Source organism: Lepus europaeus, chromosome 3 (assembly GCF_033115175.1).
Source record: "Lepus europaeus isolate LE1 chromosome 3, mLepTim1.pri, whole genome shotgun sequence".
Classification (NCBI taxonomy): Eukaryota; Metazoa; Chordata; class Mammalia; order Lagomorpha; family Leporidae; genus Lepus; species Lepus europaeus.
In genome coordinates this window covers 18,222,657-18,248,959 of record NC_084829.1, presented here as the reverse complement: position 1 = coordinate 18,248,959, position 26,303 = coordinate 18,222,657, and the positions used below count along the sequence as shown (strand labels likewise).

Below are 26,303 nucleotides of genomic sequence, written 5' to 3'. Positions count from 1 at the left end.
AATTTGACTTTTTTTTCTCTCATTTTTTTCCCCAAGCCATGTGTGTCACAGGAAACCTAAAACCTGTATTAAACTATTTGAATACAATTCAGAGTTGGGAAATTGGGTAAAATAGATGGCTCTACAAATGATCTTATTTGAGCCCTTTGAATAAGATTATAATGAATTGTCATTTGTTCTCCCAGAATAGAGATTATCATGCAACAGGCAATTTCTGCAATGTGGCTGAAAAACTTGGGAATTTAGTTTAGCCTCAGTAAATGACAAATTTTAAAAAGCTACATTTATTCTCTGTCATTTAAATTGGTTCTTCTGCTTTTCACTGGCAATTCCATGTATCATTATGCTTTATATTATGCTTAGTCTTATTTTTCTATTATTACACATTTTTGTGATTTCTTTCCTTCCTCCTCTTTACACAAACTGATTATAAATGCTGCTGAGGAAGATACGACAAAACAGTCCAATAGAACACAGCAATGGCGTCCATGCTGGGCTAGATGATTATAGAAAAAAAAGATTGCAGACAAATATCCATGAATTTTTGAAAAAAATCGTATAATGTAAAATCGCATTAAAGGAATGTACCTGAGCTCTGCTGATAAGTGGAAGCCTATAACACCACGGAGTCTCGACTGCAGAAAGGCCATCATATACCAGGGCACTTCAGTAAGTTCATGGAAAATGGAATTAAAAGATATGTCTATTTTGGTGCAAAAAAAAGCTTTGAAATCCATGCATCTGGGGGGCTGGCGCTGTGGCGCAGCAGGTGGCCTGAAGCACTGGCATCCCATATAGGCACCAGTTCTAGTCCCAGCAGCTCCTCTGGAATCGGAATCCAGCTCTCTGCTATGGCCTGGGAAAGCAGTAGAAGATGGCCCAAGTCCTTGGGACCCTGCACTCACATGGGAAGCTCCTGGCCCCTGGCTTTGGATCGGCACAGCTCTGGCCATTGCAACCAATTTGGAAGTGAACTAGTGGATGGAAGACCTCTCTCTCTCTCTCTCTTTCTCTCTCTCTCTCTCTGCCTCTCCTCTCTGTAACTCTTTCAAATAAATAAATAAATAAATCTTAAGAAAAAAAGAAATCCATGCATTCGAGTCCTGGCTGCTCCACTTCCGATCCAGCTCTCTGCTATGGCCTGGGAAAGCAGTGGAAGATGGCCCATGTCCTTGGGCCCCTGCACCTGTGTGGGAGATCCGGAAGAAGCTCCTGGCTCCTGGCTTCAGATTGGTGCAGTTCCAGCCATTGCAGCCATCTGGGGAGTGAACCAGCAGATGGAAGATTCTCTCTCTCTCTGTAACTCTTTCAAATAAACAAATAAATATTTAAAAGAAATAAAAAGAACTGCTGCTTCCATATATGGACTTGGAGTCAGATCTGGTCTCCAACTGCCACTGCCACTGCCACTGCCAAATTGTGTAAGATCTTGGTCTTCAGATTCAGTCTTTTTTTTTTTTTTTTTAAGATTTATGTATTTGAAGAGCAGAGTTAGAGAAAGACAAAGAGAGAATCTGTCTGGTGGTGGTTCACTCCCCAAATGGCCGCAACAAGCCAAGAGCAAGGAGCTTCCTTCGGGTCTCTCATGAGGGTGGCAGGAACCCAAGATCCATCTCCCGCTGCTTTTCTGCTATAGCAGGAAGCTGGATTGGAAGTGGAGCAGCTGAGACTTGAACTGGCACTCATGGGATGCTGGCGTTGCAGGCAGCTTAACACACTGTGCCATGACGCCAGCCCCAGATTTAGTCATTCAGCCTTCTAGAAAAGGAAGTGAAAACAGCTATGACACAGGGCTGCAGCCAATGGGATTAAGAGCATCATGACACATCAGTGTAGCTCTGTTCCACAGAAATATAATGCATAAATGTGAGCCACAGTAAATACAAAAATGATGGAGGTGTGTTATACTCTTTTTGTACTAAATCTTTGACATCCAGTGTACACTGTATATTACAACATATTCCAATGAAGACTAACACTTCTCAAGAGCTCAACAGCCATGAAGTGGGTACTGGCCACCCAACAGCATAGCAGCATTGGTCCAGATCTGAATTAATTTGTCCAGTAAACTTGCTGATCGTTTAGCAAGCAAAGCAGAAGGGACCTAATCTAAGCTGTTGAAATGGCTTTTGGCTTATAGGAGCTTCATAATTTTGTCTATAGTAGGCATCATCTCTTTTGCTATACTGAATAAAAACAAATTCAAACACTGAAATACAGAAAGCAAAAATCTCTCTTCATCATTTCCAAGCTAACCAATACTATCAGCACTAACTACACATTACATTTGGCTAAGTGGGCTTTGTGATGTATCTGGAAGAATGACCAGTTTTCTTAGTGCCTCTGTAGCCTTTTTAATTTTTTTAAAAAATTTATTTTGCTTAAGGAATACAATTTCATGCTTTTACTATATACAGATTTGGGGAGATGATGCTTCGTCCCCCTCCACCTTCCCTGTAGCCTTTTTTTGTTTAGAGATTCATTTATTTGAAAAGTAGAGCACCAGAGAGAGAGGGTGGGAAAGAGAAAGGGGAGAAGAAAGAACGGGGGCAGGGAAAGGCAAGAAGAAAGGTGGGGGTGGGGGAGAAGACAGCAAAATATTCCACACGCTGATTCACTCCCCAAATGACTGCAACAGCAGATCTGGGCCAGGCTGAGTTCCGGAGACAGGAACTTCATCTGGGTCACCTACATGAATGGCAGGGGTCCAAGTACTTAGGCCATTTCCACTGCTTTCCTAGCTGTATTAGCAGGGAGCAGACTGAAGCAGAGCAGCATTCCAATACGGGATGCAGGGGACCACAGCAACAACTTAACCTGCTGCCCCATAATGCTGTCCCCCTCGCAGCCTTTAAAAAATGATTAATTAATTTGACAGGCAGGGTTAGAGAGAGAGAGAGAGAAAGAGAGAGAGAGAGAGAGAGAGAGAGAGAGACAAGAAATCTTTCATCCACTGGTCGTTTCCTAAATGGCTACAACAATCAACAATCTGGGCTGGGCCAGGCAGAAACCAGGGGCCAGGAGCTTCATCCAGGTCTCCCACGTAGGTGCCAGGGCCCAAGTACTTGGGCCTTGCTTGGCTACTTTCCCAAGTGCATTAGCAGGGAGCTGGATTGGAAGTGGAGCAGCCAGGACTGGAACCGGTGCCCATATGGGATGCTGGTGTTGTAGGTGGTGGCTTTACCTGCTACGCCACAACACTGGTTCTCACACTGTAGACTTTTAATGACATCAGTCTAGATTCTACTCCTCTGGTTTGCATTTTAGTTCTGGAAATAAGTAACAATATGAACTCTGTTTTACATTTTACCTACTAGAGAATACCTGAAAAATAACCTTTTCTATATACATCTTTTAATGATAGGACCATACTCTATGCATTTTGGCTCTATGGAAGTCAGCAAGCTTGCTTCCATGGCCTTCGTCAAGTGCTCCTGGTCGAATGGATGAATGAACAGCGGAGGTCAGATTTACTGTTTTGGCAGGCTGGTGTCTCCAAGTTCAAAGACAACACTCAATACTGGTTCTGGAGATCCAGTCTTCTGATCAGATTTCAGTCAGTGGACTGCTCGCTTTCTGAATTTAATTTTTAAAATTATTTTGTTATTTAAAAACCTACTTATTTACTCATGAAGCAGAGAGATACGTGAGAAAGCGAGCTCCCTCCTGCTGGTTGACTCCCAAGACGTCCAGGAACTGGGCACTCAATCCTGGTCTCCTAGGGGTGGCAGGACCCTGAGCCACATCACCTGCTGCCTCCCTGGGAATGCATTAGCAGGAAGCTGGACTCGGAAGCAGAACTGGCTCTCAAATCCAGAACTCTTGATGTGGGACACAAGCAGGTTAACTGGCCTCTTAACTGCTAGCCAAAACCCATCCTATGAATTTAGATTTTGTTATACTCCCTTGGAAAAGCTAGAACCACACAACCACGCTTTGTAGGAAGGTACTTCAAAAAGCTCATGGAAGACAGACGTAGAAGTTGTTTATTTTGGTGCAAAAAGTTTTAAGATCCACGCACTTTTTTCTTTTTTAAAGATTTTAATTATTTATACCAGACAGGGAGCAACAGAGAAGGGTCTTCCATCTGCTGGAATGGCTGCAATGGCTGGAGCTGGGCCAATCAGAAGTCAGAAGCTTCTTCCGGGTCTCCCACGTGGGTGTAGGGGCCCAAGGACTTGAGCCATCTTCCCAGGCTATAGCAGAGAGCTGGACAGGAAGTGGAGCAGCCTGGACTCGAACCAGCGTCCATATGGGAAGCCGGCGCTGCAGGCAGAGACTTAGCCCACTAGTCACAGCGCCGGCCCCTTCACTTTCTTCATAATGCGCATTTCCCATATATTTTTTGAAGTCCCCTTATATTCATGGAGCTAAGGACCTACCTTTTATACCATATAAATTTATCTTTTCATTCCATCTTCCCATGAACTTTCTGAGTTCTGTGAAAAGGGAAGACAAGGTCTGGGAGGCAGGGGGCAGGAGCAGGGTTCAGGGAGTGCAGCACCCCCAAAGTCACAGGAGGGCAGGGTTGGAACTACTGTCCAACGCGGTGCTTAGCCCCAACATGAGTACGCAACGAAGTGATCTTGGGCCTTGGGTTCTGTCTCACGTTTTCCACAAGGGCAGGTGGGAACGATGGGAACGAGGGGGGTTCCCAGGGAGGAGGTGCCCGGGAAGACTGCAGGTTCCAGGTTTAACCAATCAGGGGAGCAGCAGAACACCAGCTACCAACCAATCACAGCGCTGGCAGCATAAAAGCCCCATCAGGGGGCTGGGGTTGGTAATCCGGTCTAGCCTATCCTGACGGTGAAAGGGGCACAACAAGCACTTTTTCCTCTCTTAAAGGGGCTCGGTCCCTTTTCTCGTTCCTTAAGGGACCGTCCAGGGTCTCCCAAGCGGACTCCCAGGCGCCCTCCGCATTCCGTCCTAAAGAAATCCACCCGAGAACTTCGCACGGGGAAACAAAGCCTAGACGCAGCCCTCGCGAAGGTCCCTGCTCCGCCGGACTGCAGTAAAGCCGTCGGTATTTCCGCTCAGGCAACAGTAACTGGGCTCGGGCTGCAATCCCGGGCAAAATGCAAAACAACAACAAAGACAGCCAAAATCCCCAAGTCGCAAAACCGACCTACAGAAGAGTCCGTGCGACTCGGGCGTCCTGCAAACTGAAGTCTTCCCGGGTTGGGTCGGCAGGTAGGAGCTTCGTCCCGCTGGTCAAGTCCCAGATCTTGTTCTGACAGCAAGGTCAGAGGGCAGGGTCAGAGGGCGGGGTCAGAGGGCAGGCCGCCAGGGAACCATGGGCGCGCCGCACACGCCACTGCCTACCACGCAGGCGCAAACACAGGAAGGGGCGGGCGCAGGCGATCCGCCGGCCCGCGGAAGCCCCGCCCCCTTGCCTTGCGTCAGCGTCACGTGGTCTCCGGCAGTCCGGGCGCGGACTAGGTAGAGGTATTCCGCCGCGCGCCAGCCCCTGCTGCGACCGTGGGGACCGGCGTGAACTGGTTGTGAACCTGGTACGGGGCGCCGCTGCCGCCACAGCTACGTGCGCTGGCCACGCGGGTCGTGTGCCTGCACCCAGTAAGTGTGAGAGAGGCAGCGGGAGGTGAGGAGGCAGAGAGCGGGGTGTGCGCTCCTGTATCAGTCTCTGTCGCGCCTGCCAGCGCGAGGCCGCGTTCTGTTCTGACGGCGGCGGGGGTTAGGGGTGCCAGAGCTGCGAAACGATCGCGGGGTAGCGGGGGCGAGGACCTGGGGAGCCGGTGGGACAAGGCCCGCACCATTGGCCGGTCGGTTTTGGCGCGCTCTCCCTCCCGCGTTCCTATTGGCTGGCTGGCGGCTGCCCGCCTTCCCCATTGGCCCCGAGGCGCGGTGGGCGGGCGCCTGGGCCTGTCGGTACCGGCTGCAATCCCTGGGCGTCTCTCACTGGGGAGGTCGCGGGTCCTGCCCCTCGTGTGGGAAACGTGGCTGCTGTCGGTGTTAGTGGTTCCCCCTGCCCCTCGGCGCTTCCTCGGCGCCCGGCCCTGCGCTGGGACTTTTATTCTAGTTGTGTAAAAGAACAAGAGAGCAGCAGGTAAGGGGCCGGGGGGCGGGTGACGTGATCGGTGGCTCCCATAAAGCCCGCTTTGGGTCTCACCTGAGCTAGGGGTTTGACGGAGCCCCCTCCAGTTCCATGCCGTTGGGTTACCTTTTTCCAGCGTTGCTCGTGACCCGCTAGTGGATCCCGACGGCGCCACACACACACACACACACGCCTGAGGCGTTGTTGCCCAAGTTTTCTCCGATCGCCTGGGTGTGCGTGTCCCGGGGCGTTCTGGGAATGTGTTCCTGCGAGGTGGGAGGGGGGCGTGGTCAGAGCACACCCAGTGAAGGCTGGGGGCGCCGGGGGCGGGTCTGCAGGGAGCCTGCCCGGCGGTCCGCTGGACGACTTTAGGTCCCCCTCTTCCTTGCCCGTTACTCCTTCAGATCATGGGGTGCACATTCCGTGCCCATGTAACATGCGTAATCTCCCTGGACCCCTGTTAAGTCGCATCAAGCTGTTGCGAAAGCCGAGTTTGTTACAGCTCAACTCTGCCTTTGAAACGGTAAAGTTCGGGTGCTGTTCTTTATGGATGGACTTGGACACACCCGTGCAATCTATTTTCCTTTTCCCCGTGCTGATTTCTCAGATCTTTGAGAGCCCTGTAGTTAAACCTGGACATCATCGTGTTTTGTAAATTTCTTTCAAATGCACGCTTTTCCTTTTGTAATGAGAATATTTTACTGTTATTGTGTGTGTGTAGGATGCGGACACCAAGAATCACTATAGTCACCTTAGCTGTTGACAGGGTAAAGTATAGAGGAAGAAGGGTAATTCTAGGATACCTCAAAGTGTTCATGGAAAAACAGAATTAAAAGATAAGCTCGGGGCCAGTGTTGTGGTGCTGACATCCCTTATGGCTGCCGGTTCTAGTCCCGGCTGCTCCTCTTCCAGTCCAGCTCCCTGCTATGGCCTGGGAAAGCAGTAGAAGATGGCCCAAGTCCTTGGGCCCCTGCACCTGTGTGGGAGACCGGAAAGAAGCTCCTGGCTTCGGTCAGTGCAGCTCCAGCCTTTGCGGCCATTTGGGGAGTGAACCAGCAGATGGAAGACCTCTCTCTGTCTCTCCCTCTCACTGTCTGTAACTTTCTCTCTCTCTCAAATAAATAAAATCTTAAAAAAAAAAAAAAAGAAAGAAAGAAAGAAAAGATCAGCTTAGGGACCAGCGTTGTGAGGCAGCGGATAAAGCTGCTGCCTGGTCACTGGCATCCCATATGGGCACAGGTTCATGTCCTGGCTGCTCCACTTCCGATCCAGCTCCTGGCTAATGGAATGGGAAAGCAGTGGGAGATGGCTCAAATGCTTGGATCTCTGCCAAAATAAAAAAAAAATTTTTTAAGATCAGTTTATTTGGGAATACATAATTTTTGCCCATGCTTCGTTTTTTTATAATATGCATGTTCATGAACCTTTTGAAGATCTCATGCATAGATTAAAACTTTTTTTGCACCATAGCTTACCTTTCAGTTGTTTTTCATGAACTTTTTGAAGGACTCTTGTGCTGTGTGGTGGTGTGATATTTATTATTATAAATAAGTAAATCTAGATTCCTCCAGGTGCAACCCATATTCTACTTTTTAATTACTAGTCTTCTGTGTTCCACCAGCTTTATAATGAATCCCAGTATGAAGCAGAAACAAGAAGGAGTCCAAGAGACTGCAAAGGTATGTAATAGAATCACTTTAATCTGTTGTGATTAAAAGCATGTGGTTAAAAGTATTTTGGTAGGGCTGGTGTTGTGGCGTGGGGCCCCTACCACCCGAGTGGGAAACCTGGATGAAGCTCCTGGTTCCTAGCTTCCATCTGACCCAGCCCTGGCTGTTGTGGTCATTTCAGGAGTGAACCAGTGGATGGAAGGTCTTTCTCTGTAACTCTGCCTTCCAAATAAATAAGGTCTTTTTAAACAAATAGTACTTTGGCATCATTTAGACAAATTTAACCTGGCTATAATTTCTATAAACTTTGAGCTACTGACTTTTTACTTAGAGGACAACTACACAGTAGAGAACTTACATGGGATGAGATGTCTTTTATTTTACTCTTCATTTTCTTTCAACAATGTTTTGCAGCTTTTGGTGTTTTCCATTACTTTTGTTAAATTTCTTCCTGGGTATTTTATTCTTTTTTATGCTATTGTAAATGGAGTTGTAACTTCATTTGATTCTCTGATCATTGGTACCATATAGAAATACATATCCTGATCTTTTTCCTGCAACCTTCCCAAACTTTATAAGTTCTAATAGGTTTTTAGTAGACTCTTTAGGATATTCTATATGTAAGATTATTGCTTTGTTTCTATTTTTATATTTCATAAGAATCAGTGTCTTTGACCACAGAGACACATTTTGTATTATATTATGCATTTTCAAAGTACATCATATTATCATCTAACCTGTTTGATTTGCAATGCCATTTGAATTCCTGTATTTTACTCACTGGAAATCTTATTCTAAATATTTACTCTTATAACAATAGAAAAGAGTTGGTTTATTTTTGAATTTGTGATTTTGATTGGGTCCACATTTATGATTCTGAAAACTTTAATTTAGCTGAATTCTACCACAGAACTTAAACTCTATGAGGAGCCTGGTAATTGGGCCCCGTCTTTAGTAAACTGTCAACTTTGCAAATTTAAATAAAAGCCATTAATAAATGGAATCAAGTGGCTTTTCATAGACTGTTTTTGTTTGGTATTTTCCAGGATCTTTACATTATTTTTCTCAATTAATATTTTGAATTTGATAACTTATTTCCATTATGCTTTGTGTTTATTTAAATCTTCTATTATGAAAGATTTTCAAATATTAAAAAATGGAGTCAGTAGTATAATCATGATTGTTTTATCAGTGGACAGCCAGTCTAATTTCTTCTGTTAGTTCTCCTTTTCTCCACTGGGTAACCTTGAAGCAAATCTCAGTTTATATAATTCCAGCAGATCCTTATATTAAAAAAAAAAAGTCTAATGTTTTTTAGCTCAACAGAACTGGCTTAGAAAGGGCACCTGGGTTCTCTTTGGTTCTGATTCTCCCTCCAAAAGAGACCATGGATGGGTTAGGTAGATGTGTTTGCTTATCTCCAAACTAGAACTAGATATGTAAAGGTGAATTTTAATTGAGGTTTGATGTATTCCGTGATTCTATTTCAGTTATGTGCAAAACTGTGTCCCAGTATGCTGCTTGAGTACATTTTTGTGAGTGGAAAGTCAAATTGCTTTCTAAAGAAATTAAGGCTCATTACCATATAAGAACCTTCAGGCTTCAAAATTCTATTATTGTAATGTATAGTATGCAGAAAATAATAATCTTAGTCTTTTTTTAGGCTTCATTCTATAAAGCTTACGTGCATAAAGGTTAAGTCTTAGAAATAGTCATTTTTGTGCACAGCAGTACCTTAACTGGCTTCTTTGACCATTATTAACAGCAAGCATTTAAATAAATTAACAGCTTGTATTATTCAAGTTCCAAGGTTAATTTTTCTTCTGTTTGTCTGGAGACTGTTGACTAATCTATAATCTAAATTATGTCTGAAATGTTGGTGTAATATTTGTTCTCCCAGTAGTTGGCATTTGTTCTCCAGTTAAATAGTTAGATAATAATCAGCAGTAGAAACTTTACCGTGGGAAAGGTGAACTCTTGTCATGTGAAGTGCAGTGTGGAATCAGTAACTTTCTCACGCTGGTATGGTATCATGTTCTTGCTAACCTTGTTTGAGTATTCACCATTGTTTGCTATCCCATGGTGGCAGTATAACTAATGATTTTTGTAAAAATAGAGGGAGCTTTCAGATTAGTAAACACAGGAAGGTATTTACATATTAAAAGAAGGCAATATTTTTTCTAAAACAATAGCTTGGGCATTTTTTAGTCCTTTGTATGCATCAAAAACTGATGTTTTAAGTTGTCTGCTTGAGGCAAATCTGCTATAGTCAGGTAACAGTTGAGGGGGTGTCTCTCATGGGTACTTGGTTTTGTATAAAGTATGTTCTTGGGGGCCAGCACTGTGGAGTAGCGGGTTAAGCCACCACCTGCAGTGTCGGCATCCCATATGGATGCTGGTTCGAGTCCCAGCTGCTCCACTTCCTATCCATATCTCTGCTGTGGCCTGGGGGAGCAGTAGAAGATGGCCCAAGTCCTTGGGCCGCTGCACCCATGTGGGAGACCTGGAAGAAGCTCTTGGCTCCCGGCTTTGGATCGGCCCAGCTCCGGCCATTGCGGCCAATTGGGGAGTGAACCAGCAGGCAGAAGACTCTCTGTCTCTACCTCTCTTTCTGCCTCTCCTTCTCTCTCTGTGTACCTCTGACTTTCAAATAAATAAAATAAATCTTTTTAAAAAAAAGTATGTTCTTGAAAATTATATGACTTTGGTGAATACATTTACATGTGTTCAGGGAATATTTAGAACTTAAAAGAAATCTGAGGTGAATCTTTTAGAGAAACAATTACTTTGCAGTATAAATAATTAACCTTTTCTCCCAGTTTCTTTTATAAATTCATTCTACAAGTGTTATGATGTTCAGTTTTATAAAATAGAATACCTGTTTCTAGTTTCTGTGTGGAAGATCTTTTTAAAGAGGATACAGCTATTCCTGTTAAACTGGTTTGGATAGTTATAACCTAGAAATTTTGTATATTTTTTAATATAATTAGTTGGCAGAATTATAACAAGCATACATTAAATGAGAAAATGTACTTGTTTGTATCTAACTTGGGTGATAAGAATCCTCCGCCTAGCAGCGCCGGCACACAGGGTTCTAGTCCCAGTCGGGGCACCGGATTCTGTCCCGGTTGTCCCTCTTCCAGGCCAGCTCTCTGCTGTGGCCCAGGAGTGCAGTGGAGGCTGGCCCAAGTCCTTGGGCCCTGCACCCCATGGGAGACCAGGATAAGCACCTGGCTCCTGGCTTCGGAACAACGCGGTGCGCCGGCCGCAGTGCGCCAGCTGCAGTGCGCCAGCCGTGGCGGCCATTGGAGGGTGAACCAACAGCAAAAGGAAGACCTTTCTCTGTCTCTCTCTCTCGCTATCCACTCTGCCTGTCAAAAAAAAAAAAAAAAAAAAAAGAATCATTCTTAAGAATTTCCTCAAACTTTATTATAATTTTGGGAAATAAGTTTCTTGGTAAAGCTAGCTTGTTGTTCATATACATGAAAAATTATATAGCAGAACAAATATTGCTGTTTATTCTTTTCAATTTATAGTAGGTTTAAGATTAATAATCTATATTGAAGTCAACTAACTTTAGACAACTTTATAACAACTTAGTACCAAATAATGAATTATCTTGACTTTTAGAATAGCCCTGTCCCAAGAAGAACCCTGAAGATGATTCAGCCTTCAGCAGCTGGATCTCTTGTTGGAAGAGAAAATGAGGTATGTGTTACAGGGCTAGAGTGGTATGCAGATGATACTCCCTCCACATTAAACACATTTCCAAGATATTCTTGGTCCGAAATACCTGAAGTGTTGAAATTTTAAATAATTTAAGAATAATAATCACAAGTCCCCATGGAAGTAGTTTTTGTTTTATTTCTTCAATTTGTGATCTTCAAAATTGCTGTGAATACTTATACAAGTTTAATACCACTGGATTGATGGAGTAACTTGAAAATTAGCCATGGTAGTAATGTTTGATATTTTGAGAACAAAATGTAAGATTCTTTCATTTATCCCTGTATGTAAATGATGAAATCATGGATGAGCAGATCTAGACTTGTAGATTGAAAATGCTACTGTTCTATGGTACTAGATTTAAATACAGGTTTAGTATCCTTGATCCAAAATCAGAATTGTGAAATGCTCTAAAATCTGAAACTTTTTGAGTGCTGACTTGATGCAAAAAGTAGAAAATTTTAAACCTGACCTCAAATGATAGGTTGCGGCTAAAACACGAAAAATATTTATAGAATTACGTTAAAGCTATGTGTATAAGGTGTATATGAAACATAAATTTATTTCATGTATAGACCTGGGTACCATCCCCAGGATATCTTATTTTATGTTAAATATTCCAAAGTCTAAAAATATGAAATTTGAAACTCTGCTGGTGCCAAGCACTTTGGATAAGGGATAGTCAGCTTACACAGTATTTAAAAACAGTAAAAATAATTTTAGCTAAGTCTTTGATCCAAGTATAATTCAAAATACCCTCTGAAATAAATTCAAAATACCTTCTGGAACAAAATTCTTAGAAGGTTTCTTTACATTTTGATAGTTCTGAGTTGTAGAAGTTTTTTGAAGAACAAAGATGCCGCGTGTGTGTGTGTATACACTAATATATAGATGACAAAAACACTCAATATTTTTGTTCATTAAATCAAAGTTAATAAGATGAATAAGTGTTTCCATTATAGTTGGCCAAAGGCTTATCAAAAAGGAAACATCGAAATGACCAGTTAACAGCGAAGACTTCCAGTCCTGGAGTTGTTACTGTTTCAGAACACAGTGAAAACAAAAATCTTGAAGGAGTCACTCAAGAAGCATTTGATCTTATGGTTAAAGGTATGAAAATCACTCAAGAAGCATTTGATCTTATGGTTAAAGGTATGAAAAGATATATGACTGCTGTCTTTAAGAATATAAGGTAAAAGATATTGTGAATTATGCCTATAACTTTTTAAATATTTATTTTATTTATTTGAAAGTCAGAGTTAGAGAGAGAGAGAGAGAGAGAGAGAGGTCTTCCATCTGCTGGTTCACTCCCCAACTGGCTGCAATGGCCGGAGCTGCCCCTATCTGAAGCCAGGAGCCAGAAGCTTCTTCCTTGTCTCCCGTGCGGGTGCAGGGGACCAAGAACTTGGGCCATCTTCCACTGCCTTCCTAGGCCATAGCAAAGAGCTAGATTGGAAGCAGCTGGGACTTGAACTGGTGCCCATATGGGATGCTGGGACTGCAGGCGATGGCTTTACCTGTAGGCCACAGCACCAGCCCCCTGCCTATAACTTTGAATATGGGCATGATATTTGCTTGAACATTTTGATAGAATTAATTTTTCTTGTGATTATAAATTCATAAGCAGTGTAAAATCAGACAGGTATGACCATTTGACAAAATCCAAATGTATATGATGTATTAAGAAAGGTGATAGTGGCTAATTTGGTGGCTATGTTAATAAATTGCCTTGTAAGGGTTTATAAGATATAAAAATTGTCTTCAGAAGAAAATTATTTAGGGAATGAATTTGGAGTAAGAAAATTGAATATGCCAGGAGAATGGTGCCAGTAGAAACATGGTGGGAGTATAGTTAGTAAAGTTTTATTAGACACAATTAAGTAAAGTTCATGACGTAGAAATAGGTTTTATGATATACATATCTGATATGGTTAAAATTGAGTCCTGTTAATAAAAGCCATGGGTGAAAAAAATTTATCCTTCAGAACTGATCACGGAACTCTGCAGACCCTCAGTGGGATGGTTATAGTGTTAGAATTTAAAGAGCTGCAAAGAGATCCTGACAGATCGCTAGCTTTGATGCTGGCAGTGGCATTGATATGGTGATTCTAAAAAAATTACTTAATTATTCATTCAGACCTATCATTTGAGGTCAGGTTTTGTGCATATTTTAAGATTGAGCACACAAGTAATATGTTGATGCTGGGAGCCAGGTTCATAATATGGTTCATGGAAGTACAAGTAGAGAATGAGGAAGGAGAGGAAGAACTCTGTTGAATTGGAATTGGGACCATCAGTATAAATAATGGTTTTTATATAAAGTATTCTATTTTCTGGCTCTGCTATTGAAAAGCCTAGAGACAAAAATGATGCATGGGAGCAGGGAGCAATCACTTGAAGGATTTTGAACATGAAGATGAATAATGTCAAGAGCAGATTCTAACACATCAGATTTAAAAAAGGACATGAATCTGTACTGAGAAGTTTTCTCTTAAATTGGGGTAGGCAGAGTTCTTTTTACAGAATACTGTCAGCTACTACACGTAGAAGGAGTTACGGAAACAGAGAGATCATTATTTCTCACCTATGAGGTGATTTAAGCAAGAAACATCAGTGGAATTAATTCATATGAAAAGTTGTTGGAGAACAAGAGCTTAACACAAACTCAAAAGTTATACTCCACACATCATTTATTAATTACTAAGGGCAAGTGGGGTCTTCCCAAGAGAGAACGCAGGTGACATCTTAACCAGTAACCTCGTATTAGGACAGATTGGCTTGTGCTTTCCATGGATACAAGATTTACGTAATATTCCCACCAGAGACGTTTAGCTTGAATCTAATCAGGGAAACAAACCCAGACACAAGGACAGTGTGCAAAAAAATGGAGCTGAACTTTTTAGAAATGTTTTAGAACAAATGAAAATACACAAATACACAAAATAAATGTTGCAAAAATCATTTCTGCAATGTAGTTAAGAGATAAGTATAGTTGTTGTAATTTTCCTGGAATGTTAGGGGAAATAAAATAGGAAAGGATGATTATTATGGGTAGTAATGAGTAAGGTCAGAAATTTTGAAAAATTTAGAAAAAATTGTTAGATCTTTACAGTACTTTTTAAAGTTATTTGTAAAATATTGATTTATTTTAGAAAATGCATCCTCTCAATATTGGAAAGAAGTGGCAGAAAACCGGAGGAAGGCTCTCTACGAAACACTTAAGGAAAACGAGAAAGTATGTACTGAGTGTAATTTGTACTGTGTAATACTGTTCTGGATTGTTTTCCTCCTGCTGCTTAGCAAATCTGATTATAGTGCTATAGTTAGCTTTAATGTTAGCCTAACAAAAGGTTAGCTTTTTTTAAAAAATCACATTATTTTGAGAAAGATGGCTCGCTAGTCTGCTGGTTCACTTCCCAGATGCCCACAACTGGGACAGGGCCAGGCTGAATCCAGGAGCCAGAAAATTAATCAGGGTCTCCCACATGGGTGGCAGGGACCCAAATACTTGAGTCATCATCTGCTTCCTCCCAGGGTGTGCAATAGCAGGAAGATTGGAAGCAGAACGAGGACTTAAACCCAGGTACTCTGATAAGGGATTCAGGTATCCCAAGTGGCATCCTAGCTACTGCTTCAAATCCCATGCCCTAAGCTTAAGTGAAAAGGCAGCTGTTACCAGAGTTAACATACAAATCAGTCTTGTGTTCAAAGCCAGCTTGGTGCTACATGTGTCTTGCCAGTTATGTCCTTGGAGGCATGTAACTTGGTTTATAGGATATAAATCTGAATACCTGAACTTTCTGTTAAATAGCTTCATAAAGAGATTGAACAAAAAGACAACGAAATTGCCCGCTTGAAAAAGGAGAATAAGGAATTGGCAGAAGTAGCAGAACATGTTCAGTATATGGCACAGGTAATAGAGGTAAGTAATTTAATATCCATCTGATTCAAAATCTATTTTTTTAGAGTTGAAGTGGCAGTATGATTAATGTTAAGATTCTGTAATCAGATTTCTTAGGTTTGAGTCTTCATTAAATTTGTTGAATAGAATGTTATTTATCCTTTTGGCTTCATTTTCCTCATCTATGAAATGGGAATAAAAATGCTTGCTTCATAGACTTGTGAGAATAGATGGACAGTTGTGAAAAGTACTCACACAGTAAAATTGGATGCCTGCTAGCTATGAATATTTATTGTCAAGCAAAAGAGTTTATAAAACATAATTGGTATACTAAATAGGTTTGGTGGTTTTATTTTAAGATTTATTTAGTTCAAAGAGTGGCAGAGATACCGTCTACGTGCTGGTTCACTCCCCAAGTTGCTGCACGGCCCAGGTTAGGCCAGGCCAAAGCCAGGAGGCTGGAGTCACATTTCGGTCTTTCCTGTGTGTGTTAGGGGACCATCTAATGCTTTCCCGGGTGCATTAGTAGGGGGGTGGATCTTGCTGGCAGCACAGTGCTGGCCCCGACTAAGATTTGGAAGTAGGCAGTGTGTTTAGAAGAACTGGCCTGGCCGGCGCCATGGCTTAACAGGCTAATCCTCCGCCTTGCGGCGCCGGCACACCGGGTTCTAGTCCCAGTTGGGGTGCCGGATTCTATCCCGGTTGCCTCTCTTCCAGGCCAGCTCTCTGCTGTGGCCCGGGAGTGCAGTGGAGGATGGCCCAAGTGCTTGGGCCCTGTACCCACATGGGAGACCAGGAGAAGCACCTGGCTCCTGCCTTCAGATCAGCGAGATGCACCGGCCGCAGCGGCCATTGGAGGGTGAACCAACAGCAAAAAGGAAGACCTTTCTCTCTGTCTCTCTCTCTCTCTCACTATCCACTCTGCCTGTCAAAAAAAAAAAAAAAAAAAAAAAGAAGAACTGGCCTGATGACTGTTAGTACCAGACTGGCACAGAATAGGTATTAAATGTGTTAAGAAAATCTACCTTATTGATGGGAAGAAAGTTTTTTCAAATTAAACTTTTCAGGTGCCACATTGTGGCGTTGACATTTTGGGGTCATGATGGAATTAATGTTTAAAGTTTTCATTTGGAAGTACTGTGGTCACCCTTCCTCTTAACTGCCTTAAAAGTAGGGGTCCAGAGTTGATTGGAAATTTAGAACACCTGGTTCTTGATGGCGTAAAAGTACTAATTTACATTGCACTATGAAACTGCTTATTGAAAAACTTGGCAAATTATTGAACATTGATTTTGCTAAAATATGATCTAGCATGGTAGAGACTGATAGAACACAATAAATTTATAGAGGAGCAAGATGAAAAATCTCATTACAACACTGAAGGTCAGCTATATCACATTGTGATAATGGACACGGGTTTTAAAATGTTTCCTTTTTTTAATTTTTTTTTTTTTTTTTTTTAAAGACACTGAGTGATAGAACTCTCCATGACTTTGAATCACCGGATAGTCAGGAATTCGATTCTGAAGAGGAAGCTGGTGAGGATTCTGAAGGGGAAGACTCAGAAACTGGCGCATGTGCTGAAGAAATAGTATCTTCCTCCACGGATACAACCTGTGAACGTGAACGTGAAATTCGCTAATATGTCTCTTGAGGAACATACTGCCGAAGTTCACCTCTGCTGTCGTTCTCTAGAGCAGAGTGACCACATCCTGCAGACTCTGCCAGCAAACTTTGATGTTTGACTCCTGGGGCCCTGCTGTATTGTATTAAAAATACTGTGTATTTTTAATCTGTGATGTTTTATGTAAATAGCATTTTCTCAGTTGTCAGACATGACTTGTGTATATGATAAATAAACTTTAAATCTCTTGTTGAACATTGTTTGTGTCTTGGAAGATTGAAGTATACGTCTAAAGATCTATATTTATGCTTTTATTATTTTTTTCCTAATTCTTTGCTGTTTTGGAGGAAACCAGGGGAAATCAATCTTCCTGATTATAAAAAATTCCTTTGAAAGGCAGAGGCAAACAAGAGCAATAGACATCTCTCATCTGCTGGTTCACTCCCCAAAAGCCTGCAACAGCCAAGACTGGGCCAGGCCAAAGCCAGGAGCCAAAATCTGTTTTTGAGTCTCACATGGGTGGCAGGGACTCAGGCACACGAGCCATCACCTGGTGCTTCCCGGGGTTTGCACTGGCAGGAGCCAAGTCAGGAGCAGGGCTGGGACTCCAGGTGCTCCGGCGAGCGATGCGGGGGCCCCAAGCAGCATCTTTACTGTGCCAAACGCCTGCCCTAATTGTGTTTTTACTGAGTTCAGTGATGTTTAGCTCCCACGTTCACTGTGAACACTACTGATTCCCAGACCCCTCTTCCAGGTTTCTTACTGAGTAGCTTTTGCAATGGAGCATGGGAATCTTTCAAACTCCTCAAGAGGACACGATTAGGAAGGTAAAAGATTGGCCAGCTAGTGGGGTCATTTTGGGAGCTTGAAATGATGGGTGGTGGTGAATGTTCTGTTTCACGCCTCATGCTGTGTAGCACACAGTATCTGCATTATGGAGAACTCGAGATTAATTAGAGGTCTCATAAATACGGTCTTGAGGTAAGATAAGGACAAAATATGGGGCATTGGGAGAGTTATAGTTTTGGGACAATTAATTCTGAGAAGCATATAAGTAATTTGTGTAAATTGGCAATAGAACAATATCAGGCTTTAAAAGATTACTTAAATGGGGCTGGCACTGTGGTTTAGTGGGTAAAGCTGCTGGCTGCAGTGCCAGCATCCCATATGGGTGCCAGTTCAAGTCTCGGCTGCTCCACTTCCAATCCAGCTCTCTGCTATGGCCTGGAAAAGCAGCAGAAGATGTCCCAGGTCCTTGGGCCCCTGCACCCACGCGGAAGACCCAGAAGAAGCTCCTGGCTCCTGGCTTTGGATTGGCCCAGCTCTGGTCTTGCTGTCATTTGGAGAGTGAACCAGTGGATGGAAGACCTTTCACTGCCTCTGCTTCTCTTTAACTCTGCCTTTCAAATAAATATATATCTATATATTTTTTAAAGATAACGAGCTATTTTATCCTTACAGGACCTTTTTTTTTTTTTTTTTTTTTTTGCTTTTGAGATAAAGCTTTATTATGGTGGGTTAAGCTGCTACCTGCAACACTGGCATCCCAAATGGGAGCCAGTTTGAGTCCTGGCTACTCCACTTCTGGTCCAGCTCCCTGCTTATGCACCTGGGAAAAGCTGTGGAGGATGGCTCAAGTATTTGGGCCCCTGCACCCACATTGGAGACTCAGATGAAGCTCCCAGCTCCTGGCTTTGGCCTGGCCCAGCCCTGGCTGTTGTCATTTGGGGCATGAACCAGCAGATGGAAGATTCTCTGCCTTTCAAATAAGTAACCATTATAGTTCCTGAACTAAGTGCTTACAAAGTGGAATTTATAGCTTCTGTATTACACAGGGCAGCTCTGCAAATTTTTTGATTAACCTAAAGAATTAAAGAATAGCAGAATTAAGTTTTTAAAAAAGGAATTAAAGACTGTTCTGTGTTGGGAAGGAGACTCAGCTGAGTGGCTACAAGGATGAGTCAGGAGTGTTAAGTAGCCTAGACTCACTTGGAGAACAGTGTTTCTGAAAAACGTCAAAAGTGTATTGCCAGGATTTAGTAGTGAGGGACAAGAGGGATTCTAGAAGAAAATGTAGAAGAAATTCTTAGTGACTTTGGGTTTACCAAAGATTTCTTAAATAGTACACCAAAAGCATGAATGATCTCAATACATTGGGCTAAAGACCAAAGGCCAAAAGCCACACTACAGGGAAAATATTTGCAGAGCATCCAACAAAGGGTTTTTTTTTTTTTTTTTAATCTATAAAGAACTCTTAGAACCCAGTAAGTAGATGGCAAACACATGAAAACATGCTTAACATATGCCATTAGGGAAGTGGAAATTATACCATGTGTGGTGGCATACTGCCAAGTACCCATCAGAATGACTTAAGGATGTGAAGTTGGGGCCAGCACTGTGTAGCCTGGCTGTGACAGTGAGTAAAGCTGCTGCCTGCGGTGCCAGCATCCCATATGGGCACCAGTTCAAGTCCCAGCTGCTCTAGTTCTGATCCAACTCCCTGCTAATGTGCCTGGGAAGAGCAGTGGGAGATGGCCCAAGTGCTTGGACCCCTGCACCCACATGGGAGACCTGGAAGCAGCTCCTGACTCCTAGCTTCAGACCGGTCCAGTTATGGTTGTTGGAGCCATTTGGGGGAGTGAACCAGCGGATGGAAGATCCCTCCTCTGTGTCCTTCTCTGTAACTCTGCCTTTCAAGAAAAACTAAACGACTCAAAACCAAGCTTTTGAGGGGCTGGTGTTGTGGCGCTGTGGGTTAAGCTACTGCTTGCAATGCTGGCATCCCATGCTGGAGAACCAGCTGGAGTCCCAGCTGCTCTACCTCTGATCCAGTTGCTGGTAATATGCCTGGGAAGGCAGTGGAAGATGGCCTAAGAACTTGTGCCCCTGTTACCCACAAGACACTCAGATGGAGTCTGAGTTCCTGGCTTCAGCCTGGACCAGCCATGGCCATTTGGGGAATGGATCAGTGGATGGAAGACCCCCACCCCACCCTCACTCTGACTTTCAAATACATCTTTAAAAAAAAATGTGGGGCCAGTGCTGTGGCATAGCGGGTAAAGCTGCCGCCTGCAGTGCCAGCATCCCATATGGGCGCTGGTTCAAGTCCTGCTTCACTTCTGATCCAGCTCTCTGCTGTGGCCTGGGAAAGCAGTAGAAGATGGCCCATGTTTTGGGGCCCTGCAACTGCATGGGAGACTTAGAAGGAGCTCCTGGCTCCTGGCTTTGGACTGCGTAGCTCCAAATCCGAAGCCAATTTGGAGCCAATATGCCAATCCAAAGCCAGGAGCCAGGAGCATCCTCCGGGTCTCGCACGTGAGTGCAGGTGTCCAAGGACGCGGGCCATTTTCCACTGCTTTCCCAGGCCATAGCAGAGGGCTGGAATGGAAGTGGAGCAGCTGGGACTTGAACAGTCACCCATATGGGATGCCAGCACTGCAGGCAGCAGCCTTACCTGTTATGCCACAGCGCCAGCCCCGTAACTCTTTCAAATAAATAATTTTTTTTTTAATGTGAAGCATTGAGATTCTGTGATGTTGGTGGCAATATTCAGTGTTAATTCTATACAACAGCCTTTTCACCTAAGGGTATCGTGTGAGACCCAAGAGAAATGAGAGCATACATTCACTTGAAGACTGGTTCACACATTATTAGTTTTAATTGTACTATCCAAAATGTCTTGGCAAGTGAGTGGATAAATAATTATGATATAAGTATATTGGAATGCTGGTTAGAAATAAAAAGAGGGGCCAGAGCTGTGGCGCAGCGGGTTAAAGCCCTGGCCTGAAGTGCTGGCATCCCCTATGGGCACAGTTCAAGTCTCAGCTGCTCCTTTTCTGATCCAGCTCTCTGCTATGGCCTGGGAAAGCAGTAGAAGATGTCCTTGGCCCCTGTACCCTCATGAGAAACCCAGAAGAAGCTCCTGGCTCCTAACTTCGGATTGGCTCAGCTCTGGCTGTTGCAGCCATTTGGGGAGTGAACTAGTGGATGGAAGACCTCTCTCTCTCTCTCGCTTAACTCTCAAATAAATAAATAAATACATCTTAAAAAAAAATAGTTGCCATATACAACATGGATGAGTCTTAGTGATGCTGAGTGAAATAAAGGTACAAACTATTCCTCCACTTATGTAAGATTATAAAACTGCTCAGAATAATGAGAAAGATTAGTGTCTGTCCAGGGATCATGTGGAGGGTAGTGATTGTAGTGAGGGAGAATTTTGAAGAATTTCCTTGGAGAAGGATGGGTATGGTTTTCAAATAGGTATCAAATATCAGTATAACAGCTTAGTGGAAGTGCCTTGGAGACAGGGTCAGAAATCATTTAATCGCTTCTCAGCCTTTTGGCTAAGATCAAGTGTAGAAATCATTCAAACCTGACCAGTTGAACTAAGTTCTTTGAAGTTGGTTTTTAAAAATGTAACTGGGTTTTCTTAAGAAAATGACAAAAAGCTAAAAATTCATTTGGAAACACACGTGAAACCTGGATTAGGCTGACCTGATTTGCCAGTACTCGTTTATCGCCATGTTCTCCAAGGCTAGTGTAACTGATAGCATAATAACCAGGGCTGAGAGCTATCAACACAGATCGAAAAATCCTCAATAAAAATGTATCTCATCCTCTTATGTATTCAAAAAATAAAACATGACTAAGTTGGGCGTTAGCCCAGGAATGTAAGACTTATTTTATTTTATTGACAGGCAGAGTGGATAGTGAGAGAGAGAGAGAGACAGAGAGAAAGGTCTTCCTTTTTGCCGTTGGTTCACCCTCCAATGGCCGCTGCAGCCGGCGCATCACGCTGATCCGAAGCCAGGAGCCAGGTGCTTCTCCTGGTCTCCCATGGGGTGCAGGGCCCAAGGACCTGGGCCATCCTCCACTGCCTTCCCGGGCCATAGCAGAGAGCTGGCCTGGAAGAGGGGCAACCGGGACAGAATCCGGCGCCCCAACCAGGACTAGAACCTGGTGTGCTGGCGCCACAAGGCGGAGGATTAGCCTGTTAAGCCAGGGCGCTGGCCAGGAATGTAAGACTTAGTAAACACTTAAATTCCTTACATTAAAGGGGGGCGGGGGGAGAGGCATGGGTTGACAATCCCCTTAAGACTGTGAAACTTGGGCAAGATATTCCCTCCAAAGAAATTGAGAGTGTTATCAGAGAGATTAGATTTGAGTGAGCCAAAAAGTAGAAGATGTTTCATACATTAGGGTCCTTGCAGCTTAACTTTGGAAGACTGCTCACTGCCTACTCCAACCCCTTCAAGACATCTCAGCTGACTTGGAGGTTTTAGCTAATTGGGTCGTTAGGTCACCCAAAGAGGACAGGAATTAGAGTATAAATATCTGAGCCCCTGGGGCTTGGGAGGGGAGGACTCTGAGGTGTATGTCCTAGGATTAAACCCTAGTAGGATTAAAATGACTTTTTCCTGCAATACTGACTGTCCAGATAAACATCTTTTATTGCTTCCTGCCTTTCGCTATTGCTCATTCCTGAGATCACCTCCCTGATCAAGTTCTTGCACTCAAATCCTTATCCTTAAATAGCTTCTGGGAAAACCCCCATACCGGGAAGAGATGAATTTAGAAGAGATAGCAAAGGAAAACAAAGAAACTGTTGTTTTGATAAATGAGTTTAAATGTCAAGGCTTAGCATAATACCCCAAATTTGAACCTTATATATTTTTTAAAGATTTATTTATTTTATTTGAAAGTCAGAGTTACACAGAGAGAGGAGAGGCAGAGAGAGAGAGAGAGAGAGAGAGAGGTCTTCCATCCGCTGGTTCACTCCCCAACTGGCCGCAATGGCTGGAGCTGGGCCAATCCGAAGCCAGGAGCCAGGAGCTTCTGGGTCTCCCACGTGGGTGCAGGGGCCCAAGGACCTGGGCCATCTTCTACTGCTATCCCAGGCCACAGCAGAGAGCCGGACTGGAAGAGGAGCAGCTGGGACCAGAACCCGCGCCCATATGTGATGCCAGTGCCTCAGGCCAGGGTGTTAACCCGCTGCGCCATAGCGCCAGTCCCTGAGCCTTATATTTTATCTTCTTCAAATTAAAGGGTTCCCAGAGCCCAAAAAAGCAATGTAAATAGAACATCATGCCACAAGGTGGAGGCACAGCGTCCCCCTGTCCCCCCTTTCCAAAAAAGAACTTTATGGCAAAACTGCCTTACAAGCTGCTCTTCTGTAGATAATGTTAACCAAGGAGTCTTTTTTTTTTTTTTTTAAAGATTTATTTATTTGAAAGAGCTATAGAGAGGCAGAGCACTTCCATCTGCTGGTTCATTCGCCAAATGGCTGTAACAGCCAGGGCTGGCCCAGGCCGAGGCCAGGAACCTGGAACTCCACCTAGGTCTCCCGTGTGAGTGCAGGCGCTCAAAGACCTGGGCCATCCTCCTCTGCTTTCCCAGGTGCACCAGTTCAGAAGTGGAGCAGCCAGAACTTGAACCAGTGCCCATATGGAATGGCACAACGCTGGCCGCTAACCAGATTCTTAAAGCACTGCCAAGAATATAGGCCTTCAGTGGTTTCTGGTTAAACCTGCTAACTGAACACAGACATTTAGCGTCTCTTTATCTCCAAACTCCATTAAGAGGACAGCAAATAATAAAAGATGTAATCCCACGACGAGAAGGAAAACTTAAGATGAGGAAAAAGTGACAGTCCAGGCAATAGAAGAAAACAGGTATTGCTAAGCATTTCCATTTCTGGAAGTTTATCCTACAGATACAATCTCACATGTGTGCCATGACATTACTTATAGTTATTATGAGAACTCTGAAATACCAAATGATTGGAAATGACCTAAGTGTCCACTACTCTAGGACTGGCTAAATAAATTATAGTGCAGTTACAGAGTGGGATACTCCGCAGCAGTAGGAAGGAAAGAGTAAACTCTAAGATGTAGAGCCAAATCACTCTAAGATGTAGAGCCAAATCACTCTAAGATGTAGAGCCAAATCACTCTAAGATGTAGAGCCAAATCACAGATAAATTACTGCTGTGTATAAAATGCTTCCACGTGCTAAAACTAAAAGGACTAAGAAAGGGATACACGCTGAATTTTCTTGTATGCACACAGAACATCTCTGGAAAGATTTAGAAACCACTTCATTATACTATCGTATCTATCAATCATAGATCTGTCTATCACCAATCCATCCATTTCAGTGACAGAGAGATCAATCACCTGCTGGTTTACTCCCAAGATAGCTACAACAATGGTGGCTGGGCCAGGTCTCCCCCGTGAGAGGGAGGGACCCATGTACTTGAGCTGGATGCTGGACCCTGGCACTCCTGGGCAGGCGGCGTAAGCCCTACTGCTGGGTCCAATCCATATCTGTTTCTAATTTGTTGCATACTCGCTGCTCATGCCTATTGGATGTTTTCTTCTTGAAGTAGGAAGCTCTTACAGCTGCCCTACTCAGGGCCTCCTGCTGTGTGGGTAGCGGGTGTGACTGGTGACACTGGGAAGAATACGAGGTGTCTGGCCAGCCCTCCCCACTTCTCTGAGCCTGAGGGCTCTTGTGGGCATGTGTTCTGTTTGGTTCCAGACAGGCTGAAGTCAAATTATCAATTAAGGGATGGAAACAACACAGTTGGGAGTACAGTTTTCCAACTTTTTAACGTTTTTTTTAAAAATTTAATTTTTTTTTTTTTTTTTTTGACAGGCAGAGTGGACAGTGAGAGAGAGAGACAGAGAGAAAGGTCTTCCTTTGCTGTTGGTTCACCCTCCAGTGGCCGCCGTGGCTGGTGCGCTGTGGCCGGTGCACTGTGGCCGGCACACCGCGCTGATCCGAAGCCAGGAGCCAGGTGCTTCTCCTGGTCTCCCATGCGGGTGCAGGGCCCAAGGACCTGGGCCATCCTCCACTGCCCTCCCGGGCCATAGCAGAGAGCTGGCCTGGAAGAGGGGCAACCGGGATAGAATCCGGCGCCCTGACCAGGACTAGAACCTGGTGTGCCGGCGCCGCTAGGCAGAGGATTAGCCTAGTGAGCTGCGGCGCCGGCCCCAGTTTTCCAACTTTACTTCCCATTTGTTTTCAGGAAAGTACTTGAAAAATGTCCAAATTCAAATATGAGAATGAACCAGGAAGAGACACTGTACAGCAAACAGAGGTTCCAACATGAGAGGGTAGTGGGGGCTTCTGGATGATAAAGGGAATCCCTATAATATGGACGGGGTCGCTGTGTGGAAGGCAAAAGGACGCTGGGCTGAGTGCTGCCAGGCTGTCATCAAGAAGAAACTACAGGGGCCAGCGCTGTGGTGTAGTGGGTTAAGCCATGGTCTGCAGTGCCAGCATCCCACATGAGCACCAGTTCAAGTCCCGGCTGCTCCACTTCCAACCTAGCTCCCTGCTAATGCATCTGGGAAAGCAGCGAAAGAAGGCCCAAGTGCTTGGGTCCCTTCACCTGTATGGGAGACCTGAAAGAATCTCCTGGTTCAGGGCCGGCACTGTGACATAGTGGGTAAAGCAGCCACCTGCGGTGCTGGCAGCCCATATGTTGCACCGGTTCGAGTCCCGTCTGCTCCACTTCCATAGCTCTCTGCTATGGCCTGGGAAAGCAGTGGAAGGTGGCCCAAGTCCTTAGGCCCCTGTACCCATGTGGGAGACCCGGAAGAAGCTCCTGGAGCCAGGCTTTGGATTGGTCTAGCTCCGGCCGTTGTGGCCAACTGGGGAGTGAACCAGCAGATGGAAGACATCTCTCTCTTTCTCTCTCTCTCTCTCTCTCTGTCTCTCTTTCTATCTCTGTGTAACTCTCTTTCAAGTAAATAAATAAATAAATCTTTAAAAAAAAAAAAGATCCTGGTTCCTGGCTTCAGCCTGGCCCAGCCCCCACCCTTGCACCATGCTGGGGAGTGAACCAGCGGATGGAAGATCTCTCTGTAACTCTTTCAAATAAATAAGTCTTTAAAAAAGAAGAAGAAACTGGAGCCAGCACTTCCTCAGTGTGTGGTTGAGAGATGTTAAACACAGGGAGGAGGATGTGGAATACAAAAACAAATAAACAAAACCCTGGGAAAACAGAGTTGTATGAGGAAGGAAATGTAATCGTGCTGTGCTATAGGACTTAGCCATGAAAACCACTGAACTAACTGTGTTGCAATCAGCAGTTGTGACAATTAAGAGAGGAAGGGGAGGACAGATGGAGGTGCCCAGTCCTCGTTCACCATGAGGCAATAGAAAGAAAGATGCTAAAATTGAAGACGAACAGTAAAGAAACAGCAGTATGAGTTATTCAGAAATATGGTGTTAAATAATACAAACCTAACAGCCAGGGTTCAGATGGTTACCCCTGGGAGTATAAACAGCAGGGAACATGGGACCACTGCTTCTTGGGAG

General features: G+C 44.0%; 2 protein-coding genes and 1 pseudogene across 7 annotated transcripts in view; 2 read left to right on the top strand and 1 right to left on the bottom strand.

Moving 5' to 3' along the window:
* Positions 1 to 5,309, bottom strand: part of C3H6orf62 (chromosome 3 C6orf62 homolog) — an 85,311-nt gene extending 80,002 nt beyond the window's left edge. For 3 of the 4 annotated variants that reach the window (XM_062185198.1, XM_062185193.1, XM_062185209.1), the window contains exon 1: positions 5,126 to 5,309. The gene's annotated coding sequence lies outside the window, so the exon portion shown is untranslated. The remainder of the gene's footprint in view (positions 1 to 5,125) is intronic. The other variant, XM_062185203.1, reaches the window with a different exon arrangement.
* On the top strand, positions 4,847 to 17,228 carry GMNN (geminin DNA replication inhibitor). 3 transcript variants are annotated; one of them, XM_062185234.1, is made up of 7 exons: positions 4,847 to 5,190; positions 7,674 to 7,731; positions 11,353 to 11,430; positions 12,411 to 12,558; positions 14,601 to 14,683; positions 15,260 to 15,370; positions 16,815 to 17,228. In XM_062185234.1, the coding sequence occupies exons 2-7, from the start codon at positions 7,681 to 7,683 to the stop codon at positions 16,989 to 16,991; spliced, it is 648 nt and encodes a 215-aa protein (XP_062041218.1). In that variant the 5' UTR covers positions 4,847 to 5,190; positions 7,674 to 7,680; the 3' UTR covers positions 16,992 to 17,228. The 3 variants fall into 3 exon arrangements, with proteins under 3 accessions (XP_062041218.1, XP_062041212.1, XP_062041214.1); XM_062185228.1 differs by lacking the exon at positions 4,847 to 5,190 and adding an exon at positions 5,420 to 5,574; XM_062185230.1 differs by lacking the exon at positions 4,847 to 5,190 and adding an exon at positions 5,940 to 6,064.
* A 4,071-nt stretch (positions 17,229 to 21,299) lies between these two features.
* LOC133757184 (U2 spliceosomal RNA) lies at positions 21,300 to 21,436 on the top strand (annotated as a pseudogene).
* The last annotated feature ends 4,867 nt before the right edge of the window (positions 21,437 to 26,303 follow it).